Source organism: Pelecanus crispus, chromosome 26 (genome assembly GCF_030463565.1).
Source record: "Pelecanus crispus isolate bPelCri1 chromosome 26, bPelCri1.pri, whole genome shotgun sequence".
NCBI classification, from domain to species: Eukaryota; Metazoa; Chordata; class Aves; order Pelecaniformes; family Pelecanidae; genus Pelecanus; species Pelecanus crispus.
In genome coordinates this window covers 1,851,041-1,871,616 of record NC_134668.1, presented here as the reverse complement: position 1 = coordinate 1,871,616, position 20,576 = coordinate 1,851,041, and the positions used below count along the sequence as shown (strand labels likewise).

Here is a 20,576-nt window from a genome sequence, read left to right as displayed (position 1 = left end):
CTACCCGTGCCGTGGGCCATGTCCGGGCGCTGCGGGGCCCCGGCCAGGCCCTTCCTGCCCCGCTTCCTCGGGAAGCCGGTCCCAGCCCGAGCCCTTCCGCCTGCGGGGGCCGGGGTGCCCGCGGGGAGCGGGACGGGCACGGGGGTCCCCCCGCGCTCCATGCCCCCCCCAGTCCCACCCAAGGTGCATCCAGAGGCCGTGGGGGACACGGAGCCCCGCTGGCTGCTGCAGCGAGCACCCATGGGTGCACAGGGGGTGGCCTCGCACGAGGATTCCCTCGCACGAGGATTCCCTCGCACGAGGATTCCCTCGCACGAGCGCTCTGCGTAAGCACCGAGAGCCCCCCGGCCTCTGCCGTGGGCTCCGTGCCTCAGTTTCCCCTCTGGCTGGTGCCCTTCCCTGCCCCGGGCGTTGCGTGTTTGGGGAGCCCCGGGGAGCCCCAGCTCTGAGCTCCTGCACGCCCCGGCCATGGCTCAGCCCCCCGGGGCGCTCAGGGGCTGCAGATTTTGGGGATGAGAACCTGGGGATGTGGGGGCCTGCGCTGTGCTGTAGCGGGGTGCACACGTGTGCTGCAGGGCTGCGTGTGTGTGTGCTGTAGGGCTGCGTGTGCACGCGTGCGTGCTGCAGGACTGTGTGTGCACGTGTGTGCTGCAGGGCTGCGTGTGCGCATGTGTGTGCTACAGAGCTGTGTGTGTGCGTGCTGCAGAGCTGCGTGTGCACACGTGTGCCGCATGCTTTCACGTGTGTGCGTGCTGCAGGGCTGTGTGTGCACATGTGTGTGCCGCAGGGCTACATGTGCACGTCTGCATGCTGCAGGCCTGCATGTGCACATGTGTGTGCTGCAGGGCTGTGTGTGCGCATGTGTGCTACAGAGCTCTGTGTGTGTGTGCTGCAGGGCTGCATGTGCATGTGTGTGCGTGCTGCAGGGCTGCGTGTGCACACGTGTGCCGCATGCCTTCACATGTGTGCGTGCTGCAGGGCTGCGTGTGCACACGTGTGCCGCATGCCTTCACATGTGTGCGTGCTGCAGGGCTGCGTGTGCACACGCGTACCACATGCCTTCACGTGTGTGCATGGGGCAGGGCTGCGGGGGTCCGGCCAGCTCGCTGCCGCTCTCCTGCCTTGTTCCTGTTCCAGGACGGCTCCGTGCTTGGACATTTATGGTCCGGCTGACGGGGCCGCGCTCGCAGCCCTGGCTCGCGACGCCCGCCCGCGCGCTGCCAGGGTCGGGGCACCCCGTCCCCGTCACGGCCGTCACGGGACCCCCCCGCGGCAGCTGCCACCCCACGCCGAGCTTTTTTTAGCCCCGACCTGGGGCTGCGTGTGCCCGGGAGTGGGCAGGCGCCGGCTGGACAGCGGGGTCACGCATGGCACCGGCTGAGCCGGGCTGTGCCAGTGGGGCCGAGGCTGCGGGGTACGGGCCGGGAACGCCCCGGAGCAGCCTGTCATTACCGACAAATATAGGCCCGGAGCAGGGAGCCTGCGCCGGCCGTGGGCACCCTGCAACCACCGCCCAGCCCGTGGGCACCCTGTGATCCCCAACACCCACCCGGCCTGTGGGCACCCTGCAACCCCCTGATACCTGGCCTGTGGGCACCCCGCAATGCCCTGACACCCACCCGGCGCATGGGCACCCTGCAACCCCCCGACACCTGGACCGTGGGCACCCCACAATGGCCTGACACCCACCCAGCCCGTGGGCACCCTGCAACCCCCCAACACCCAGCCCGTGGGCACCCAGCAACTCCCCGGCACCCGGCCCGTGGACACCCCACAATGCCCTGACACCCACCTGGCGCATGGGCACCCTGCAATCCCCCAACACCCGGCCCATGGGCACCCTGCAATCCCCCAACACCCACCCGGTCCGTGGGCACCCTGCAAATCCCCTGACACCCACCCAGCCCGTGGGTGCCCTGCAATCCCCCAACACCCAGCCCATGGGCACCCTGTGATCCCCCGACACCCACCCGGCCCATGGGCACCCCGCAATGCCCCAACACCCGGACGGTGGGCACCCTGCAATCCCCCGACACCCACCCAGCCCATGGGCACCCCGCAATGCCCTGACACCTGGACCGTGGGCACCCTGCAATCCCCCAACACCCGGCCCATGGGCACCCTGTGATCCCCCGACACCCACCCGGCCCATGGGCACCCCGCAATGCCCCGACACCCGGACGGTGGGCACCCTGCAATCCCCCGACACCCACCCAGCCCATGGGCACCCCGCAATGCCCTGACACCCGGACCGTGGGCACCCTGCAATCCCCCAACACCCAGCCCATGGGCACCCTGTGATCCCCCAACACCCAGCCCATGGGCACCCTGTGATCCCCCAACACTCACCTGGCCCGTGGGCGCCCTGTAACACCCTGACACCCACCCGGCCTGTGGGTGCCCTGCGATCCCCCAACACCCACCCAGCCCATGGGTGCCTTGCAATCCCCCAAAACCCAGCCCGTGGGCACCCTGTGATCCCCCGACGCCCATCCAGCCCGTGGGTGCCCTGCGATCCCCCGACGCCCACCCAAGCCCAGCCACGCGGGTGCTGGGGGCAGTGGGAAGGGCCGGCTGGTGACCACCGCGTCCCCGTGTCCTCGCCGGGGCGTTGGGGCGGCCGCGGCAGCCCAGGCCCGGTGCGAGCCGGGGCTCCCCCCGCGCACCCCCGTGGCCTTGCCGGGGGGACCGGGCTCGGGTTTCCTCCCCCGGAGCCGGCGGGGCCCCGCGGCCTCTCCCGGGGTACGGCTAATCCTGGGTGCGGGGGCCGCCGCCAGCGCTCTCCCCGCCACCGGCAACGCCACCGCCGGCTCCGCCACCGGGCGAGGGGTGCGAGGGGGCTGGGACCGGCCGCGCTCCGCCACCCCGGTGGCTCCGGGACCCCCCCCCCGGTGGCTCCGGGACCCTCGAGAGCTCCGGGACCCCCGGTCTGACCCTGCCCCGGGGGGGGTCCTGGCCGTACCCCCGGTTTGCAGCGGCTGCAGCCCCGGGCCGAGCCCCGGTACCGGCCGCGCCGCTGGCGGGGTGCGGGGACCCCGGTAGGTCCCGGCTGAGCCCGGGGGATCCCCGCGGGGGCGGCCCCGGTGATGCCGCGGGATCCCGGGGACGTCAGCGGTCAGGTGTGACGTCACGGGGCCCCCGCCTGGGGCGGGCGGCGCGAGGGGCCCGGGGCCGGAGCGAGGGAGCGGGCGGCGGGAGGCGGCGGCGGCGCCCGGTACCCCCGGAACCCCCGGGGCCGGGCCCCCCCGGGCCTCTCCGGTGCCGGGGGGGGGGAGCGGGGGGGGGGTCTCCCGTGAAGCCGGGCAGGGTGGCGGCGCCGGGGGTCCCGCCAGCCCCTCCCCGGGCCCCGCCGTGCCGCCCCGACGCCCCGGGGATGGGCCGGTAGCCGCCTGCTCCGCTCCCCCGGCGGGGCCGAGCCGGGGGGCTCTGCCGTGCGGGGGCATTAACGGGGGGGCATTACCGGGGGGGCATTAATGGGGGGGGGCACTAACGGGGGGGGCATTAACGGGGAGGGGGCATTACCGGGGGGGCATTAACGGGGGGCATTACCGGGGGGGCATTAACGGGGGGGGCATTAACGGGGGGGCACTAACGGGGGGGGCATTAACGGGGGGGGCACTACCGGGGGGAGGGCACTAACGGGGGGGCACTAACGGCGGTGGGGGACATTCCCCGGGCTGCCCGACCGGGGAGAGGGGACTGGGCACGGCGGGCCCGGTCCCCCAGCATTACCGGTTTGCCCCCGGGAGCGGGTGCGGGGGGGGTACTGGGGGGGTACCGGAGGGTAGCGGGGGGGGTACCGGTGTGGTACCGGAGGGTACCGGGGGGTACCGGAGTGGTTCCGGAGGGTACCGGGGTGGTACCGGGGGGTAGCGGGGGGGGTGGTACGAGAGTGGTACGGGGGGGTACTGGGGTGGTACCGGAGGGTGCCGGGGGGAGGTACCAGGGTGGTACGGGGGGTACCGGGGGGGTACCGAGGTGGTACTGGAGAGTGCCGGGTGGGTACCGGGGGGTACTGGGGTGGTACCAGGCTGGTTCCGGAGGGTACCGGGATGGTACCGGGGGGTATCGGGGGGGTACCAAGGTGGTACCGGAGGGTGCCGGGTGGGTACCGGGGGGTACCGGGGTGGTACCGTGGGGTTACCGGGGTGGTACAGGGCTGGTTCCGGAGGGTACCGGGGGGGGTACCGAGGGGGTACCGGAGGGTGCCGGGTGGGTACCGGGGGGTACTGGGGTGGTACCGGGGTGGCACCGGGCTGGTCCCGGAGGGTACCGGGGGGGTACCGGGGGGTACCGGGGTGGCACCGGGCTGGTCCCGGAGGGCACCGGGGGGGTACCGAGGGGGTACCGGCGCTCTCCCCGCCCGTCCCTCGCCCTCCCGCCGGCCCGGCCCGGCCCCGCACCGGCTGAGCTCATCTTTCCAGCCCGCGGGCGGTGTTCCCGGCGCTGGGCGCCCGCCAGCAGCCGCCGCTCTTTCCATCGCCCCGGCCAGGGTCTCCCCGCCGGGACCGGGCGGGGGCGGACGCGGGGTCCCGCGGGGGGTGGGGGGGGGGCTCCCACCCCAGGCCCGGGTGGTCCCGGCGGGACCCCGCGTCCCCTCACCCGCCCCCTGCCCCCCTCCCGGGATCAGCCCCCCCGGGCAGCGAGCGGGAGGAGACCGGGGGTACCGGCACCGGGGCCGCTGGGCACCGACGATACCGGCTCAGATGGGCACTGGGCACAGCGGCACCGGGCATACGGGAGAGCACCGGGGGTACCGGCACCGGGGATACCGGCACCGGGAATAGCGGCACCGAGGGGGCGCCGGGGATGGGGGCTCCGGGGATGGGGGTACCGAGGGAGCACCGGGATGGGGGTACCGGAGATACCGGCACCGAGAGGGCAGCGGGTATGGGGGCACCGGGGATGGGGGTACCGGACATACCGGCAGCGAGGGGCACCGGGGATGGGGGCACCGAGGGGTCCCCGGGGATGAGGGTACCAGGGATGGGGGCACCGGGGTGCCAGCACCGGGGCACCAGCAGCGAGGGGACACCGGCGATACCGGCACAGGGGATACCGGCACCGAGGGGGCACTGGGGATGAGAGTACCGGGGATGGGGGCACCGAGGGGGGCACCGGGGATAAACGGCACCAGAGATACCGGCACCGGGGATGGGGGCACCGAGGGGGCACTGAGGATGGGGGGTACCGGCGACGGTGGCACAGGTGATACCGGTACCGAGGGGGCACTGGGGATACCGGCACCGGTGATACCAGCACCGAGGGGGGCACCGGGGATGGGGGCACCGAGGAGGGGGAGGGCGGGGATAAACGGCACCGGAGACACCGGCACCGAGGGGGGCACCGGGGATGGGGGCTCCGGGGATGCCGGCACCGAGGGGGACACCGGGGATACCGGCACCGGAGACAGCGGCACCAAGGGGGTACCGGGGATACCGGCACCGAGGGGACACCGGGGATGGGGGCTCCGGGGATACCGGCACCGAGGGGGCACCGGGGATGGGGTCACCGAGGGGGCACCGGGGATACCGGCACCGAGGGGGCACCGGGGATGGGGGTACCGGGGATACCGGCACCGAGGGGGCACCGGGGATGGGGGTACCGAGGGGGCATCGGGGATGGGGGTACCGGGGATACCGGCACCGAGGGGGCACTGGGGATGGGGGTACCGGGGATACCGGCACCGAGGGGGCACCGGGGATGGGGGTACCGGGGATACCGGCACCGAGGGGGCACCGGGGATGGGGGTACCGAGGGGGCACCGGGGATGTGGACTCCGGGGATGCCAGCACCGGGGATACCGGTACGGGGGATGGGGCCTCCCTTCCCCCTGCCCCCCTCCCCGGGGCTCCCGGGGCCGCCGGCGGCCCCGGGAGCCCCGGGGAGGGGGGCAGGGGGGGGGGGGGCGGTCTATTTTTAGCCGGGGCCGCGCGGGTATTTTTAGCGCGGGCGCCGCGGTTGCGTCAATGGAACCCCGCATGCGTCACGGCCGCGCCCCCGCCGGAACCGCCCCCCCCCGCGCCTTCTACGGGCGCCGCCGTGCGTCACGGGCCCGCGCGCCGCCCCGCGCGTCACCGAGCGCTTAAGAGAAAGTAGTGGCGGGGCCGGAGCCTCGGCGGAGCCCGCGGCGTGAACCGGAGCGGGAACCGGAGCGGGAACCGGAGCGGGAACCGGAGCAGCCCGCCGCGCCGGTACCCGGGTACGGGGGGACCGGGGACGGCAGCTGGGGACCGGGGGACCGGGGACAGCACCGGCACCCGGGGACGGGGACCGGGGACGGGATGTCCCGCACGGATGGGGGGTGCGAGCACCGGGGTCGGGTGTCCCGGTGGTACCGGGGGCTCGGAGCGGCGGGCGTCCGCAAAGTGCATGGGGTCGGGCGTCCCGGTGGCACCGGGGGGAGCTGGTTTGGGTGTCCCGGTGGTACCGGAGGCGAGTTGTGGTGGGTGTCCTGCAAAGTGCCTGGTGTCGGGTGTCCCGGTGGTACCGGCGGCTCGGAGCGGCGGGCGTCCTGCAAAGTGCCTGGGGTCGGGTGTCCCGGTGGCACCGGGGGGAGCTGTTTCGGGTGTCCCGGTGGTACCGGGGAGAAGCGGGTCGGGTGTCCCGGTGGTACCGGAGGCGAGTTGTGGCGGGCGTCCTGCAAAGTGCCTGGGGTCGGGTGTCCCGGTGGCACCGGGGGGAGCTGGTTTGGGTGTCCCGGTACAACCGGAGGCAAGTTGCAGTGAGCGTCCTGCAAAGAGCCTGGGGTCGGGCTTCCCGGTGGCACCGGGGGGAGCTGGTTCGGGTGTCCCGGTGGTACCGGGGAGAAGCGGGTCGGGTGTCCCGGTGGTACCGGAGGCGAGTTGTGGCGGGCGTCCTGCAAAGTGCCTGGGGTCGGGCTTCCCGGTGGCACCGGGAGCTGGGTCGGGTGTCCCGGTGGTACCGGAGGCGAGTTGCGGTGGGCGTCCTTGCAAAGTGCCTGGTGTCGGGTGTCCCAGTGGCACCGGGGGGAGCTGGGTCGGGCGTCCCGGTTGTACCGGGGGCTCCAAGCAGGGGGCATCCCCCAAAGTGCCTGGGGTCGGGTGTCCCGGTGGCACCGGGGGGAGCTGGTTCGCATGTCCCGGTGGCACCGGGGGCAGCCGGTTTGGGTGTTGTGGGTGGCACCGGGGGCTCAGAGCAGCAGGCATCCTGCAAAGTGCATGGGGTGAGGTGTCCCGGTGGCACCGGGGGCAGCTGGTTTGGATGTCCCGGTGGCACTGGGGGCTCAGAGCGGCGGCTGCCCTGCAAAGTGCATGGGGTCAGGCGTCCCGGTGGCACCGGGGGGAGTCCAGGAGCGTCGGGGGTCCCGGTGGAAGGGGCCATGCGGGGCTGGCAAGGTGTCCCGGTCCTGGGGGTCCCGGGGAGAGCCCAACGCCGGGCTCTGGGAGGAGCTTTGCAGGACCGGGAGCCATTTCTTAGGGCTACCCCAAACCGTGCCGGGCTACGGGACCAGGGCCGGGCTGGTCCCCGGTCCCGGGAGCCACCCCCAAACCGGGCATCGCTGGAGCAGGCAGCGCGGTGGGCATTGCCGGGCAGGCAGGACTGTGCCGGCAGCACCGGGGACGTTGCGGGTGCAGGCAGCACCGGGGACTTCACCGATGCGGGCAGCGCCGTGCAGGCAAGCCCCCCGCTGCCCACGCGGGCCTGGCAGCGGCTGCGTTTTGGCAAGGCCAGGCAGCAGGTGCCGGCGGGGAGGTGGGCAGCGTTAGCTCCCGGCGCTGCCGGCTGCTCTCGCCCACCCGCGGCCCAGGGCCCGGTGCCAGGGGCTGCCACCAGCCTGCGCGGGCAGCACTCTCCGGGCCTGGGCACGGGCAGCTGCCTGCAGTCCCAAACGAGGAATCTGCAATTACTGCCCGGGGCCGTGGGCGGCACGGGGGCCGCTGCGGGAATTTCTGCCTGGTCCCCCGGGAGGTTCGTGGCGCGGGGGGGGGGACGGACCCCAAACGCTGCCAGCAAGCAGGTGAAGGCAAAAGCATTTGAATAAGGAAGCGGCGACCGTGCCGGGTGCTGCCCGCTGCTGCCAGGCAAACCCCGCAGCGGGACCGCGGGAAGGGTCGGGGCTTTGCATAGCCTGGCCGGTGATTTGCAGCCGGGATTTGCATGCAGGCCAGGAAAGCTGCCGCCGGCAAGAGCTGGTGTCCCCTGCTGCCATGTCCCCAACGTGGCCTCACGCCCCCAGTTGTGCACGAGGCCAGGAGGCAGCCGGGAAGTCGCTGTCCCCTCGGCACCCGCCGTCTCAACCCGGCACAGCGGATGGGCGCGAACCCCACCGGGGCACCGGGAGTGGGCCGGGGACCGGCGTCACCCCGTGGGTGCCCGGGCTGGACCCACGCTGGGTATTTTTAACCCGGCTCGCCGGGCGGGTATCGGCTTTCTGGGCGCCGGCGAAAGCCGCCCAGACTTGGCTGGGGGAAGCCGGGGGCCGGCGGGTGAGCTGTCAGCCGTGCCGTGCCGGGGCTGCGGCGGCCGGGGGCCAGGCGCGGCATGACCTTTAAAGGTCTGCGAGATGAATTACATTATCGTCTTGCCATCGGGGTCACTCCTGGCTTGGCTTTCAGCTGGACCCGGGACTCCTGTTACGTCTTAGACGGGGCCGGATCTGTGCCGCGGTGCTGGGGGGCTGCAGGGACGGGGGGGGTGGGCTCCTCTCCCCTCTGCAGCTGGCGCATCTGGCTGCGTTCGCTTTTCCAAAAGGCTCCGAAACGGTTTTGGGGGGGGGGAGTGGGACCCTCGAGCCCCGGTTCGGCCCCGGCTCTGGCTTCCCCTGGCCAGCCCAAGGCTTGGGAATCCGCCGGCCGCATTCCTCCCTCCTTCCCTTTCGGCGGCTTTGCTAAGCCAGCGTTTTGGGGAACGTCCTTTGCGCCCATTGGCTGCGGCGTGACCTTTCCCGGGGCCGGCAGCGGCCGCCACCGGGCAGCCCGGTGGCCCCAGGGGTCTGGCTCCGGCCCCAGCCGCCTGCGAGGGGGATCCCGGGGAAGCCCCCGTGGTTCTCGCCCCGTCTCCATCCTCCGGCGGGGCCGCGGGGGGCGGGCGCGGCCGTGGGGGTCCCCGCTGACGCCTCCGCTCTCCCCGCAGAGATGCCCTGCATCCAGGCGCAGTACGGCACGGCGGGCGCCGGCCCCTGCGAGCGCTGCCCCACCGAGCTGCTCAGCCCCGAGGGCGGCCGCTTCCCCATGGAGGTGGCCGGAGCAGACCTGGCGGCCGCCCCGGCCCTGCCCAGCTTCAGCACCTTCATGGAGGGCTACGCCGGCGAGTTCGACGCCTTCCTCTACCAGCTGCCGGCCGGCAGCCAGCCCACCGCTACCGCCGCCTTCAAGCTGGAGGACTTCCAGGTGTACGGCTGCTACCCCGGCACCTTCGGCGGGCAGCCGGACGAGACCCTCTCCTCCAGCGGCTCGGACTGTTACGGCAGCCCCTGCTCCGTCCCCTCGCCCGCCACGCCGGGCTTCCAGCCGCCCCAGGCCCCGGGCTGGGAGAGCTCCTTCGGGGCGTACTCGACCCCGCCGAACTACGAGGGCGGGCGGCCCTGGGCTGAGCCGGCCAAGGGCGGTGGGTCGCAGCCCCATTTCTTCGCCTTCGGCCCCCCGGCACCCAACCCTGCCGGGTCCCCCGGCACCCTGAAAGGGCAGCCGGGCCCCTCGCCCCGCCTGGACCCGCGGCTGCTGGACACGGACGCCTTCGCCCTCACCCAGGGCTCCCCTGGGGGTTTCGCCGGGCTGCCCCTGGCCCCCGCCTCGCCGCTGCTGGAGGGGCCGGCGCTGGCCCCCACCAAAGCGCGCAGCCCCGGGGCGGGCGAGGGTCGCTGCGCCGTCTGCGGGGACAACGCCTCCTGCCAGCACTACGGCGTGCGCACCTGCGAGGGCTGCAAGGGCTTCTTCAAGGTAAGGGGACCCCCCCCCTCCTCACCCCCGGCCCCGCTGCCGGGATGTTCCCACCGCGCTTCGCGGCGACGGGAGGATGCTGGGGGTCACCCCGGGGATGGGCAGGGCAGGGAGCGCGGCCCCGGGGAGCCCTCCCCACGGATGCGGAGCCGGATGCCGGGCTGGAGCGGGAGGCAGGGGAGGACAGAAGGGCTTTTGTTCGGTGGCTCAGCGCCCCAGGCTGAGCTTGGGCCGCTCCTTCCCTGCCCGCAGCGCACGGTGCAGAAGAACGCCAAGTACATCTGCCTGGCCAACAAGGACTGCCCCGTGGACAAGCGGCGGAGGAACCGCTGCCAGTTCTGCCGCTTCCAGAAGTGCCTGGCCGTCGGCATGGTCAAAGAAGGTACCGGGGGGGGTCCCGTCCCCGGGTTGGGGGGCGGGGGGTGGGGGTCCCGCTCCGCAGCCCGCCTGGCTGCGCTGAGGACGGACGCGCTCATTGCATGTCCCTCGCCGCAGTGGTCCGGACCGACAGCCTGAAGGGGCGGCGGGGCCGGCTGCCCTCCAAGCCCAAGCAGCCACCGGACACGTCCCCCGTCAGCCTCATCACCTCGCTGGTGCGGGCGCACATCGACTCCGTCCCCAGTGCCACCAAGCTCGACTACTCCAAGGTAGGGCCGGTGCCACCCCACGCCCTCCCCGCGGCCACGCCGGGCCCGGATCCTGACCCCGTCCCCGCGGCAGTTCCAGGAGTCGGCGCCGTGCCAGTTCGAGAAGGAGGATTCGGTGGACGTGCAGCAGTTTTACGACCTGCTCACCGGCTCCATGGACGTCATCCGCAAGTGGGCTGAGAAGATCCAGGGCTTCGCCGAGCTGCCCAAGGAGGACCAGGACCTGCTGCTGGAGTCGGCCTTCCTCGAGCTCTTCATCCTGCGCCTGGCGTACCGGTGAGCCCTGGCGCGGCGCGGCGCAGCGTGACGGGGAGCCCGGGGCCGTGCCGGGAGGGTAACGGCGTGGTTGTGCCCGCAGCTCCAAGCCGGAGGAAGGGAAACTCATCTTCTGCAACGGGGTGGTGCTGCACCGCCTGCAGTGCGTGCGGGGCTTCGGCGAGTGGATCGACGCCATCCTCGAGTTCTCGCAGAGCCTGCACCGCATGAGCGTCGACATCCCCTCCTTCTCCTGCCTCGCCGCCCTCGTCATCATCACAGGTGAGACCCTCGTCAGCATCACAGGACCGCCCCGCTCCCCGCCGTCCCCTTCCCCACCCTGCGGCCATCCCCCTGGCCTCACGCCTCTGTGTGCCCCACCTTACCTAGACCGCCACGGGCTGAAGGAGCCGAAGCGGGTGGAGGAGCTGCAGAACCGCATTGTGGGCTGCCTCAAGGACCACGTAGCGGCGGCGGGGGCCGAGCCGGGCCGCCCCGGCTGCCTCTCCAAGCTGCTGGGCAAACTGCCCGAGCTGCGCAGCCTCTGCACCCAGGGCCTCCAGCGCATCTTCTACCTGAAGCTGGAGGACCTGGTGCCGCCGCCACCCATCGTTGATAAGATCTTCATGGACACGCTGCCCTTCTGAGCGCTTGGCAGGGGTGGGGGGCTGCTGCCAGCCCCTCACCCCGACCCCCGGGGCTGCCTGGGACCCCCCTGGGGATGCCCGGGTCACCCCCGAGGATGCCTGGGTCCCCTCGGGGATGCCCAGGTTGCCCCATGTGCCTTCACGGCGCCGGGCGCAGACGCACAGCAGCCCCGGTGCCTTTTCCCCCCCGGGGGGGAGCATCACCGGCACGGTGCTCCCCTTCTCCCCTGTAAAAATGCCCCCGTTGTAAATAGCGAGCGGCCGGATCCTGTACAGAGCGGGGAGCGCGGGGACGGGGCTGCGGCCCCCCTCAAGCCTCGTCCCCCTCCCCTTTATATATTTTTTTTTTTTTTCTCTCTTTTGGCCGTTTTCTGTATATAAACTTGTACGTACATCGAGAGCTGCCGAAAGAGGCCGTTTCATCTCGTGCGTCCCGTGTCGTCCGTCCCCCCACCCCCGCCCCAGCAATATCATCTATATTTAATATACGGCAATTTGGAAGGGGAGGTGGCAGAGCGCCGGGGCTGAGGACAGCCGGGGTGCCGGAGCCGCACGTTGCCCACGCCGCTGCCCTTGAACCGTCACTCACCCCTGCGGCGGCGGCTGCCACGGCCCCGCACCTGTCACCCTCCTGATTTATCCTCCCCAAAATAACCGGGAAGCGTGACCGGGTCCCCCCCTCCCCGTGTCCCTGGGGACACAGCCACTGGCAGGGCCAGCCCTGGCAGGGTGGCAGCGGGGGGGACGGAGGTTGGGGTCCCCGTCCCAGCTGGGGTCTCCTGGGGCTGGGGACGGGGTGGGGGGTCCCGGTGCGTGGCCGGGGACGCCGGGCTGGCGCAGTCCCCCGGCTTGTCCCCTTCCTTCTGCCGGGGACAGCCTGGCCCCGGAGCAAATGTTAATGGGGACACCAAGGGCCAGTGCCGAACAAGGGGCACATTGAGGCGCCGGGCCAGGGGGGCCCCGCGGCGGCGGACAACAAGGGCCCCTCTGTCCCCCCCCTGCCGCCCGCCCCCGCCGTGGGGAGAGCGCTGACGCACGGCGGGGCCGCGGCCGGGGGGTCGGTCTGCGGGGGGCCGGGAGAACCTCACGTGGCGGGGACAGGGTGGGCTACCAGGGTGGCACGGCTCTGCTCCAGCTGTGGGGCAGGAGCAACTGCGCCATGCCATGGGGCAGGAATGGCCGGGCCGTGCCATGGGGCAGGAATGGCCGTGCCATGCCATGCCATGGGGCAGGAATGGTCGGGCTGTGCCATGGGGCAGGAATGGCCGTGCCATGCCATGCCATGGGGCAGGAATGGTCGGGCCGTACCATGGGGCAGGAATGGCCATGCCATGCCGTACCATGGGGCAGGAATGGCCGTGCTGGGCTGTGCCATGGGGCAGGAATGGCCGTGCCATGCTGTGCCATGCCATGGAGCAGGAATGGACATGCCGTGCCATGCCATGGGGCAGGAATGGCCGTGCCATGGGGCAGGAATGGCTATGCCATGCTGTGCCGTGCCATGGAGCAAGAATGGCCGTGCCGTGCCATGCCATGGGGCAGGAATGGCCGTGCCATGGGGCAGGAATGGCTGTGCCATGCTGTGCCATGCCATGGAGCAGGAATGGCTGTGCCATGGGGCAGGAATGGCCATGCCGTGCTGGGCTGTGCCATGGGGCAGGAATACCCGTGCCATGGCGGGCCTTGCCATGCCATGGGGCAGGAATGGCCGTGCCATGCTGGGCCGTGCCACCGCTCAGCAGCTGCCCGTCCCAGCATCCGTCGCGGTGCCAACCCTCACCCCGAAGCCACCAGGCAGGGCAGCCCCCGGTGCCCCGAGGCCAGCGACCGGGTCGGAGTGGGGTGGTGGGTTCCTGTCCCCTCCCGGGGGCACAGGGCTGGCCTTTCCCGCCTTGTCCCTGTCCCCAGCCCTCTCCCTGTCCCCAGCCCTGTCCCTGTCCCTAGCCCCTTGGCAGGGGCTGCTGCAGGAGGGACGGGGACGACGGTGCCAGCGGGGCCAGGTAAAAATAGCCCCGCAGCCGGCTCCAGCCCCGCCGGTTGCCCCAGGGCTGCACGGCACAGACACGTATGTCACGGCGTGTGCCCAGCCCTCCACTGGGTGACACGGCACCATCACGGCCCTCCCTGCTATTTACACCAGGTCCCACGTCCCCACGGCGGTGTGGGCAGCCTGGTGCCAGTGCCCCAAATCCCCATGTCCCTGTGCCCCTGTGTCCCCCGTGTCCCCATGCCCATCCATCTCCCTGCCCCTGTGTCCCCCATGTCCCCATGCCCATCCATGCCCATGTCCCCCTGTCCCCCATGTCCCCATGCCCATCCATCTCTCTGTCCCTGTGTCCCCCCCATGTCCCCATGCCCATCCATGCCCTGTCCCCCGTGTCCCCATGCCCATCCATGCCCATGTCCCTGTCCCCCATGTCCCCATGTCCAGCCATCTCTCTGCCCCTGTGTCCCCCATGTCCCCATGCCCATCCATGCCCATGTCCCCCTGTCCCCCATGTCCCCATGCCCATCCATGCCCATGTCCCCCTGTCCCCCATGTCCCCATGCCCATCCATCTCTCTGCCCCTGTGTCCCCCCCATGTCCCCATGCCCATCCATGCCCTTGTCCCCCATGTCCCCATGTCCCCATGTCCATCCATGCCCATGTCCCCCTGTCCCCCTGTCCCCCATGTCCCCATGCCCATCCATGCCCATGTCCCCCTGTCCCCCATGTCTCCCTGTCCCCCATGTCCCCATGCCCATCCATGCCCATGTCCCCCTGTCGCCCATGTCCCCCTGTCCCCCATGTCCCCATGCCCATCCATGCCCATGTCCCCCTGCCCCCCCATGTCCTCATGCCCATCCATGCCCATGTCCCCCTGTTCCCCATGTCCCCCTGTCCCCCATGTCCATCCATCTGTCTGTCCCTATGTCCCTCATGTCCCCATGTCCATCCATCCCCTTGTCCCCCATGTCCCCATGCCCATCTATCTCCCTGCCCCCGTGTCCCCCTGCCCCCATGTCCCTGTCTCCAGTATCCCCCGTGCCCTGTGCCCCCATATTCCCGTGTCCCTCTGTCCCTTGTGTCCATATGTCCCCATGTCCCCCCCTCCTTATGTCCCCGTGTCCCCCCGCCCCTGTGGTCCCATGCTTGTGTCCCTGCTTTCCCCATGGCCCCACATCGGTGTCCCCCATGGCCCCGCGGCCCCCATGGCCCCTGCCCGTGTCCCGTGTCCCCATGCCCCCCTGCTCTCCCCTTGTCCCCTGTCGCCGCGTCCCCCCCGCCCTGGGCCATGGGGGTCACCGGGGTCACCGGGGTCACCGGCCCCGCTGCAGTACCGCCGCGGAGCCTCCAGCCCAGGGGGCGCTGTGCGCCCAAGCAGCGCCCCGGCGAAGGGAGCCGCTCTGCACCGCGGTAGGCCCAGCTCTGTGGCGCCCCTTCCTGGAACGAACCAAGCGGGCGGCGGTGCAGGGGGGGGCGAGCCGCGGAACGGGGACCGCGATTCCGCTCCCGGGGCCGCACCGAGGCCGGGACCGGCATCGGGGGGGAAGAGCGTTAACGATAAGAGGTGTAGGGTGAGGAAACACGGCTGCTACGGGCGGGAGGCGCCGCCACATCTGTAGATGGTGTGTCTCGACTCCCCCTCCGCAGATGGGCTGCTCCGCTCCCCTCCTCCCCGCTGTCGGATGGTCGGGGCCGGGCGGTGAGCGCAGGCCCGGCGGGGGGGCGAGGGGCCCGGAGCCCCGGGGCTGAGGGTGAGGGGGCCGGGAGAGTGTGAGAGGACCGGGGCTGGGGGGCCCGGAGCCCTGGGGCTGAGGGGCCCGGGAGACGGTGAGGGGACCCGGGCTGGGGGGCCCGGGAGAGGGTGCGGGGCCCGGGGCTGGGGGGCCCGGAGCCCCGGGGCTGAGGGGGCCGGGAGAGGGTGAGGGGCCCGGGGCTGGGGGGCCCGGGGCCCCTGGAGAGGGTGAGGGGGCCGGGAGAGGGTGGGGGGCCCGGAGCCCCGGGGCTGAGGGTGAGGGGGCCGGGAGAGGGTGAGGGGCCCGGGGCTGGGGGGCCCGGGGCCCCGGGAGAGGGTGAGGGGGCCCTGGGAGAGGGTGCGGGGCCCGGGGCTGGGGGGCCCGGGGCCCCGGGAGAGGGTGAGGGGGCCCCGGGAGAGGGTGCGGGGCCCGGGGCTGGGGGGTCCGGGGCCCCGGGAGAGGGTGAGGGGGCCCCGGGAGAGGGTGAGGGGCCCGGGGCTGGGGGGCCCGGGGCCCCGGGAGAGGGTGAGGGGGCCCGGGAGAGGGTGAGGGGCCCGGGGCTGGGGCGCCCGGGGCCCCGGGAGAGGGGGCCCGGGGCCGGGCCTGGGGGGCCAGGGGCCCCGGGAGAGGCTGAGGGGGACTGGGGCCTCTCCGGGGCCGGGTGGGGTTGGGGGGGGCCCGGACTGGGACATCTGGGTCCCTGTGGGGTATTGGGGGGCCTGGACTGGGATCCCAGGCCCCTGCGAGGTGGGGGGGTACGGGCCCGGGATGCCTGGGTCCCGGTGGGGTGGGGTGGGGGGGCCAGAGCAGGGACGCCTGGGTCCCCAGGGGGTGGGTAAGGGGTTGGCAGTGGGGCTGCTGCCCAAGCAGGGGCACAACTAACACCCCCCACACCCTTCTCTCATCGAATCACAGAGTCATCGAATCGTTTGGGTTGGAAAAGCCCTTTACGATCACCCAGTCCAACCATTAACCTAACCCTACCAAGTCCACCACTAAACCAGTTAAGGGGAGAGTAGGAATTTCGTGTTTCCTGGCTTGGTGGCTGGATTATTTTTAATGAAAGTAAAAACTAGGAATCATTAAGATTGGACAGGCCCTCTAGGATCATCAGTCCAACCATCAACCCAACACCCCCATGCCCACTAAACCATGTCCCAAAGTGCCACCTCTGCCCGTTTTTTGAACCCCTCCAGGGCTGGGGACTCCCCCACCTCTCTGGGCAGCCTGTTCCAATGCTTGACCACCCTTTCCGTGAAGAAATTTTTCCTAATATCCAATCTAAACCTCCCCTGGTGCAGCTTGAGCCTGTTTCCTCTCGTCCTATCGCTAACTACTTGAAGAGTAGAGCAGAAGAGCCCAACACCTCTCCCCGCAGGACCCGCCGTCGTGCCGTCCCCGCCATGAACTGCCGTGCGGAGGTGCTGGAGGTGTCGGTGGAGGGTCGGCAGGTGGAGGAGGCCATGCTGGCCGTGCTCCACACCGTCCTGCTGCACCGCAGCACCGGCAAGTTCCACTACAAGAAGGAGGGCACCTACTCCATCGGCACCGTGGGCACCCAGGACGTGGACTGTGACTTCATCGACTTCGCCTACGTCCGCGTCTCCTCTGAGGAGCTGGACCGGGCCCTCCGCAAGGCCGTCGGGGAGTTCAAGGTAAGGAGCCCCATGGAGACCCAGCAGGGTTGAAAGCCGGAGCTTAAAAACTTGTGGGCTGTGCCGTGTCCTCGCCTGCGAGGGGAGGGTCTGTCCCCGGCCCCCCTGAGCGGGGCCACGTGTTCTCTCGGCAGGACGCGCTGCGCAACTCGGGCAGCGACGGGATGGGGCAGATCTCGCTGGAGTTCTACCAGAAGAAGAAGTCACGCTGGCCCTTCTCGGATGAGTGCATCCCCTGGGAGCTGTGGACCATCAAGGTGAACGTGGTGAACCTGGCTAATGAGCAGGAGCGGCAGATCTGCCGGGAGAAAGTGGGTGAGAAACTCTGCGAAAAGATCATCAACATCGTAGAGGTGATGAACCGCCACGAGTACCTGCCCAAGATGCCCACCCAGTCGGAGGTGGACAATGTCTTTGACACCAGCCTGAAGGATGTGCAGCCCTACCTGTACAAGATCTCCTACCAGATCACGGACTCCCTGGGCACCTCGGTCACCACCACCATGCGCCGGCTCATCAAGGACACGCTGGCTCTGTAGGGCCAGGTGCCGCCAAGGCGGGTTCACCCTGTGTGGTGGCACCTCTCCGGCACAGCCCCGGGCTCTTTGGGACAGCGTCTCTGCTTGGATCCTTCCTCTCCACCTCCAAAAAGCCTCTGCGGAGAGCTGAACTCAGCCTGGCCCCTTAATTGGGGGTTGCTGCTGGTTTACTTTGCACCGTGGGGTGCTCGCCTGGCTCGAAGAACCGGCTCGGTGGCTCCCAGGTTGGCTGAGCGGCGGTGAGTCCTCGGGGCGGGAGCTGCCCGTCGGCACGTGTGGCACCGGCTCAGCGCCGTGCTTCTGGCCCGGCATAGCAATGCTGGGGATCGGCATGGTGGGGGAGTAGCGTCCAAACCCCCTCCGGCCCTGCCTGTGGCCACTCTCGGCTCACTCTGCGTGGCACGGCCAGCACCAGCCTTGTCCCCTGTCACCGCGTGTGTCCCCTCCGGTGGCACCCTGGTCCCTGGGATGGAGCCGCTTCCCCGCGGGGCCCGGAGACGAGCTCGCTGCCTCTTCTGGGGCAAAAATAAAGAATTTCTCCTTTCACGTGGAGTCTTGTCACCTCCTGGCTGTCGATGGGGCCGGTGTCCCCAGGACGGGGGGCAGCTGAGCCAGGGGCCCCCGTCGCGTCCCCGTGCCCTGGGGCTCAGCGGCCGCAGTGGGGAGAGGCAGGGGCTGATGTCCCCGGGGCCGCGTCGCTGCTGCCCACCCCTTGGGAGCGACACCCTGAGCCCCAGAGCGTGCCCAGGGGAGGGGATGGGGCGAGCGCCTTTGGGTGCAGGACGCTGCGCCCCTCCACAGCACCGCGGCGGGGGCAAAGCCCCTTCCCCTGCCCGGCGGGGGCGGGCATCAGCCGGGCACCGGCTTCTCCGCAGAGCAAGGGGGGCCGCGGGCGGCGGAGACGGTCCCTGACATCACTTAAACCCTTCCCATTCTCGCCGACCCGCCACTGCCCCGCGCACCCGCACTCTGCTCCTGGGAGGAAGAAGAAGAAGAGGAGGAGGAGGAGGAGGAGATGAACGCCAGTGCACAGGCCAGTGCCTGGGGGGCCGTGCGGGTGGCCGAGACTGCCCAAATTGCCGTCGTCCTGGTGCTCTGCCTCGCCGTCGCCTTCGCCCTCTTCTTCCTCGGCTGCAACCTGCTGCTGCGGGCGGAGAGTCTGGCGGCAGCCCCGGCACAGGGCGAGCGGCGGCCGTCCCACGAGACCGAGAGGGCCGCCGAGGGGGCGTAGGGACCGGCCTGAGCCCAGCGGATGGACAGATTGGACGGACGGATGGACGGATGGATGGACAGCAGCGTCTTTGCCCATGCAGCATCTTTGAAGGCACTTGGGGACGGAGCGGGACGGCACTGCGGGCCGCGGCGTCCCCGGCTTGTACAGACGGATTAAAAGGCCAGCGGAGCCAGTGCTGAGGCCAGGTCTGGATCCGGCCATGGGCGCGGCGGTGCTGGTAAATCCCCGCCGGGAGAGGATTAGGGGAAACTTTTATTCCCTGTTTTAGGGCTAATCCCTGGGCAGGCGCCGCTCGCGGCTTAGGGAGGGGCTGGGGCCTCATCCTGCCCCTCCGGACCCCATGTACCCCCACAGCAGCGATGCCAGGGCCGCATCCTGCACCCCCAGCCCCCTCTGCCCTTCTCCCAGCGACGCAGCGCCTGCATCCCGCTCCCCCCAGCCCTTCAGACCCTGGGCCATATCCTGCCCCTCCCAGCCCCCTTGGCTCTGCCCCGGTGATGCTCAGGCCTGATCCTGGCCCCTCCGTTGTTCCCAGGGCCGCATCCTGTCCCTCCACCCCTCTCGCAGTCCCCCCCACCCCACCCCTAAGCTGCTCCCAATCTCCCGCGGCTGCCGACAGTGGGGTGAACTGGGGCCACCCCACCCCGGAGCGGGGCTGGCGATGTGGGGGGGCTTCCCCCACCGCCCCCCCTTAATCCCACAGCTTTAATAACGTGCCGCAAAGCCCGGCTTAAGGGGCTGCTCCCTGCGTATGCCATGTGCCCCCCCACCCCAGGACACGGGACCCCCCGCATGGGGGGGGCTCCCCGGGCGCCGGGGTCCCCTCTGCGCCTCCCCTGACCCCCCCCCCAAGCAGACAGTGGTCATGTAAAAGACTCCATATATTTCACATGTACAAAAAGTCACGGGGGGGGGGGGGGGATTTGGGGGGATCCGGGGTGGGGGGCACCATCCTGCCGCCCCCCCAGCCCGGCCTGGCTTTGGTCCCTTTTTTTTTTTTTTTTTTTTTTTTTTTTTGGCAATTAGTGTTCACATCAGTGGTCAAAGTGACGAGCGCGGGGGGACACACACGACACCCCCCGTGGTCCCTGCGGTAGGATGGGGGGCTCTGGGGCAGTGACCCCCACGGGGACAAGGGGAGGGGGCACCCCATGGGGCAGCCACCGCCGCTGGGCACCCACCACAGCCGGAGGCAGGATTTGGCCTCTGCTGCAGGCAGGTTTTTGTGGGGGAGGGGTGGGGTGGGCATGGGGGGGTCTGGGCCACGCATTCCCCGCTGGGTGGGGGGGATGGGGACGCCGCCGGCGAGGACGGTGGCACGGGATGTCCCTGCGCGGTGCCGGGGGCAGGATGGAGCCCCCGCCTCAGACCTGTGGGGCAGAGCAGGGTGAGGAGGGGAAACTGAGGCAGCCCGGCCACCGCAGCCCAACCCCCTTGCACCCGGGGCCGACCCGAGGTCCTTACCCTTGCTCGGCTACAGGCGGATCCACCTGCGGGCTGCGGGATGGAAGGGACAGCGTCAGGAGACCCCGGCCTGGCCTGGGGGACGGCCCCGGGGGACCCCAGCAGGGCCAAGGCAGCTCGGGGCCCGTCCTGCAGGCACCGGGCTGGGAGCCAGTACAGCACTGGGACCCTGTGCTGGGACCCAGTATGGCACTGGGACCCCGTGTTGGGACCCAGTATGGCACTGGGACCCCACACTGCTGCAAAGACCCCAAGCTGGTAACCCACTCTTGCAACCAGGACCCTCCCTGGGACCCAGCCTTGCACTGGGATCTGGTGCCAGGATCTTGTGCTGGGCTCCAGTATGGCACTGGGACCCCTCCACTGCAGCAAAGACCCCATGCTGGAAATCCAGCCCCGTACCAGGACCCTCCCTGGGTCCCAGCCGCGCATCGGGATCCGCTGCTGGGACTCAGCCTGCAGTGGGAGCTGTGCTGGGATCCAGTGTTGTGCTGGGACCCTGTGCTGGGATCC

The 20,576-nt window shown here is 71.0% G+C and overlaps 2 protein-coding genes across 2 annotated transcripts; both read left to right on the top strand.

Moving 5' to 3' along the window:
- Positions 1-5,969: 5,969 nt before the first annotated feature.
- On the top strand, positions 5,970-11,451 carry NR4A1 (nuclear receptor subfamily 4 group A member 1). The gene is made up of 7 exons (XM_075725001.1): positions 5,970-6,202; positions 9,097-9,902; positions 10,155-10,284; positions 10,398-10,549; positions 10,623-10,825; positions 10,908-11,086; positions 11,195-11,451. Exons 2-7 carry the CDS (start codon positions 9,099-9,101, stop codon positions 11,449-11,451), a joined length of 1,725 nt encoding a protein of 574 aa, XP_075581116.1. The 5' UTR covers positions 5,970-6,202; positions 9,097-9,098.
- Positions 11,452-16,529: 5,078 nt separating this feature from the next.
- ATG101 (autophagy related 101) lies at positions 16,530-17,610 on the top strand. Its single transcript, XM_009481876.2, has 2 exons — positions 16,530-16,826; positions 16,961-17,610. Exons 1-2 carry the CDS (start codon positions 16,575-16,577, stop codon positions 17,363-17,365), a joined length of 657 nt encoding a protein of 218 aa, XP_009480151.2. The 5' UTR covers positions 16,530-16,574; the 3' UTR covers positions 17,366-17,610.
- The last annotated feature ends 2,966 nt before the right edge of the window (positions 17,611-20,576 follow it).

Excerpts from the sequence above, each read along its gene's own strand:
- ATG101 (XM_009481876.2), top strand. The coding sequence starts at position 16,575 with ATGAACTGCCGTGCGGAGGTGCTGGAGGTGTCGGTGGAGGGTCGGCAG. Across the intron at positions 16,827-16,960 it reads AGGCCGTCGGGGAGTTCAAG|GACGCGCTGCGCAACTCGGG; the intron begins GTAAGGAGCCCC and ends TTCTCTCGGCAG.
- NR4A1 (XM_075725001.1), top strand. The coding sequence starts at position 9,099 with ATGCCCTGCATCCAGGCGCAGTACGGCACGGCGGGCGCCGGCCCCTGC. Across the intron at positions 9,903-10,154 it reads GCTGCAAGGGCTTCTTCAAG|CGCACGGTGCAGAAGAACGC; the intron begins GTAAGGGGACCC and ends CCCTGCCCGCAG. Across the intron at positions 11,087-11,194 it reads CGCCCTCGTCATCATCACAG|ACCGCCACGGGCTGAAGGAG; the intron begins GTGAGACCCTCG and ends CACCTTACCTAG.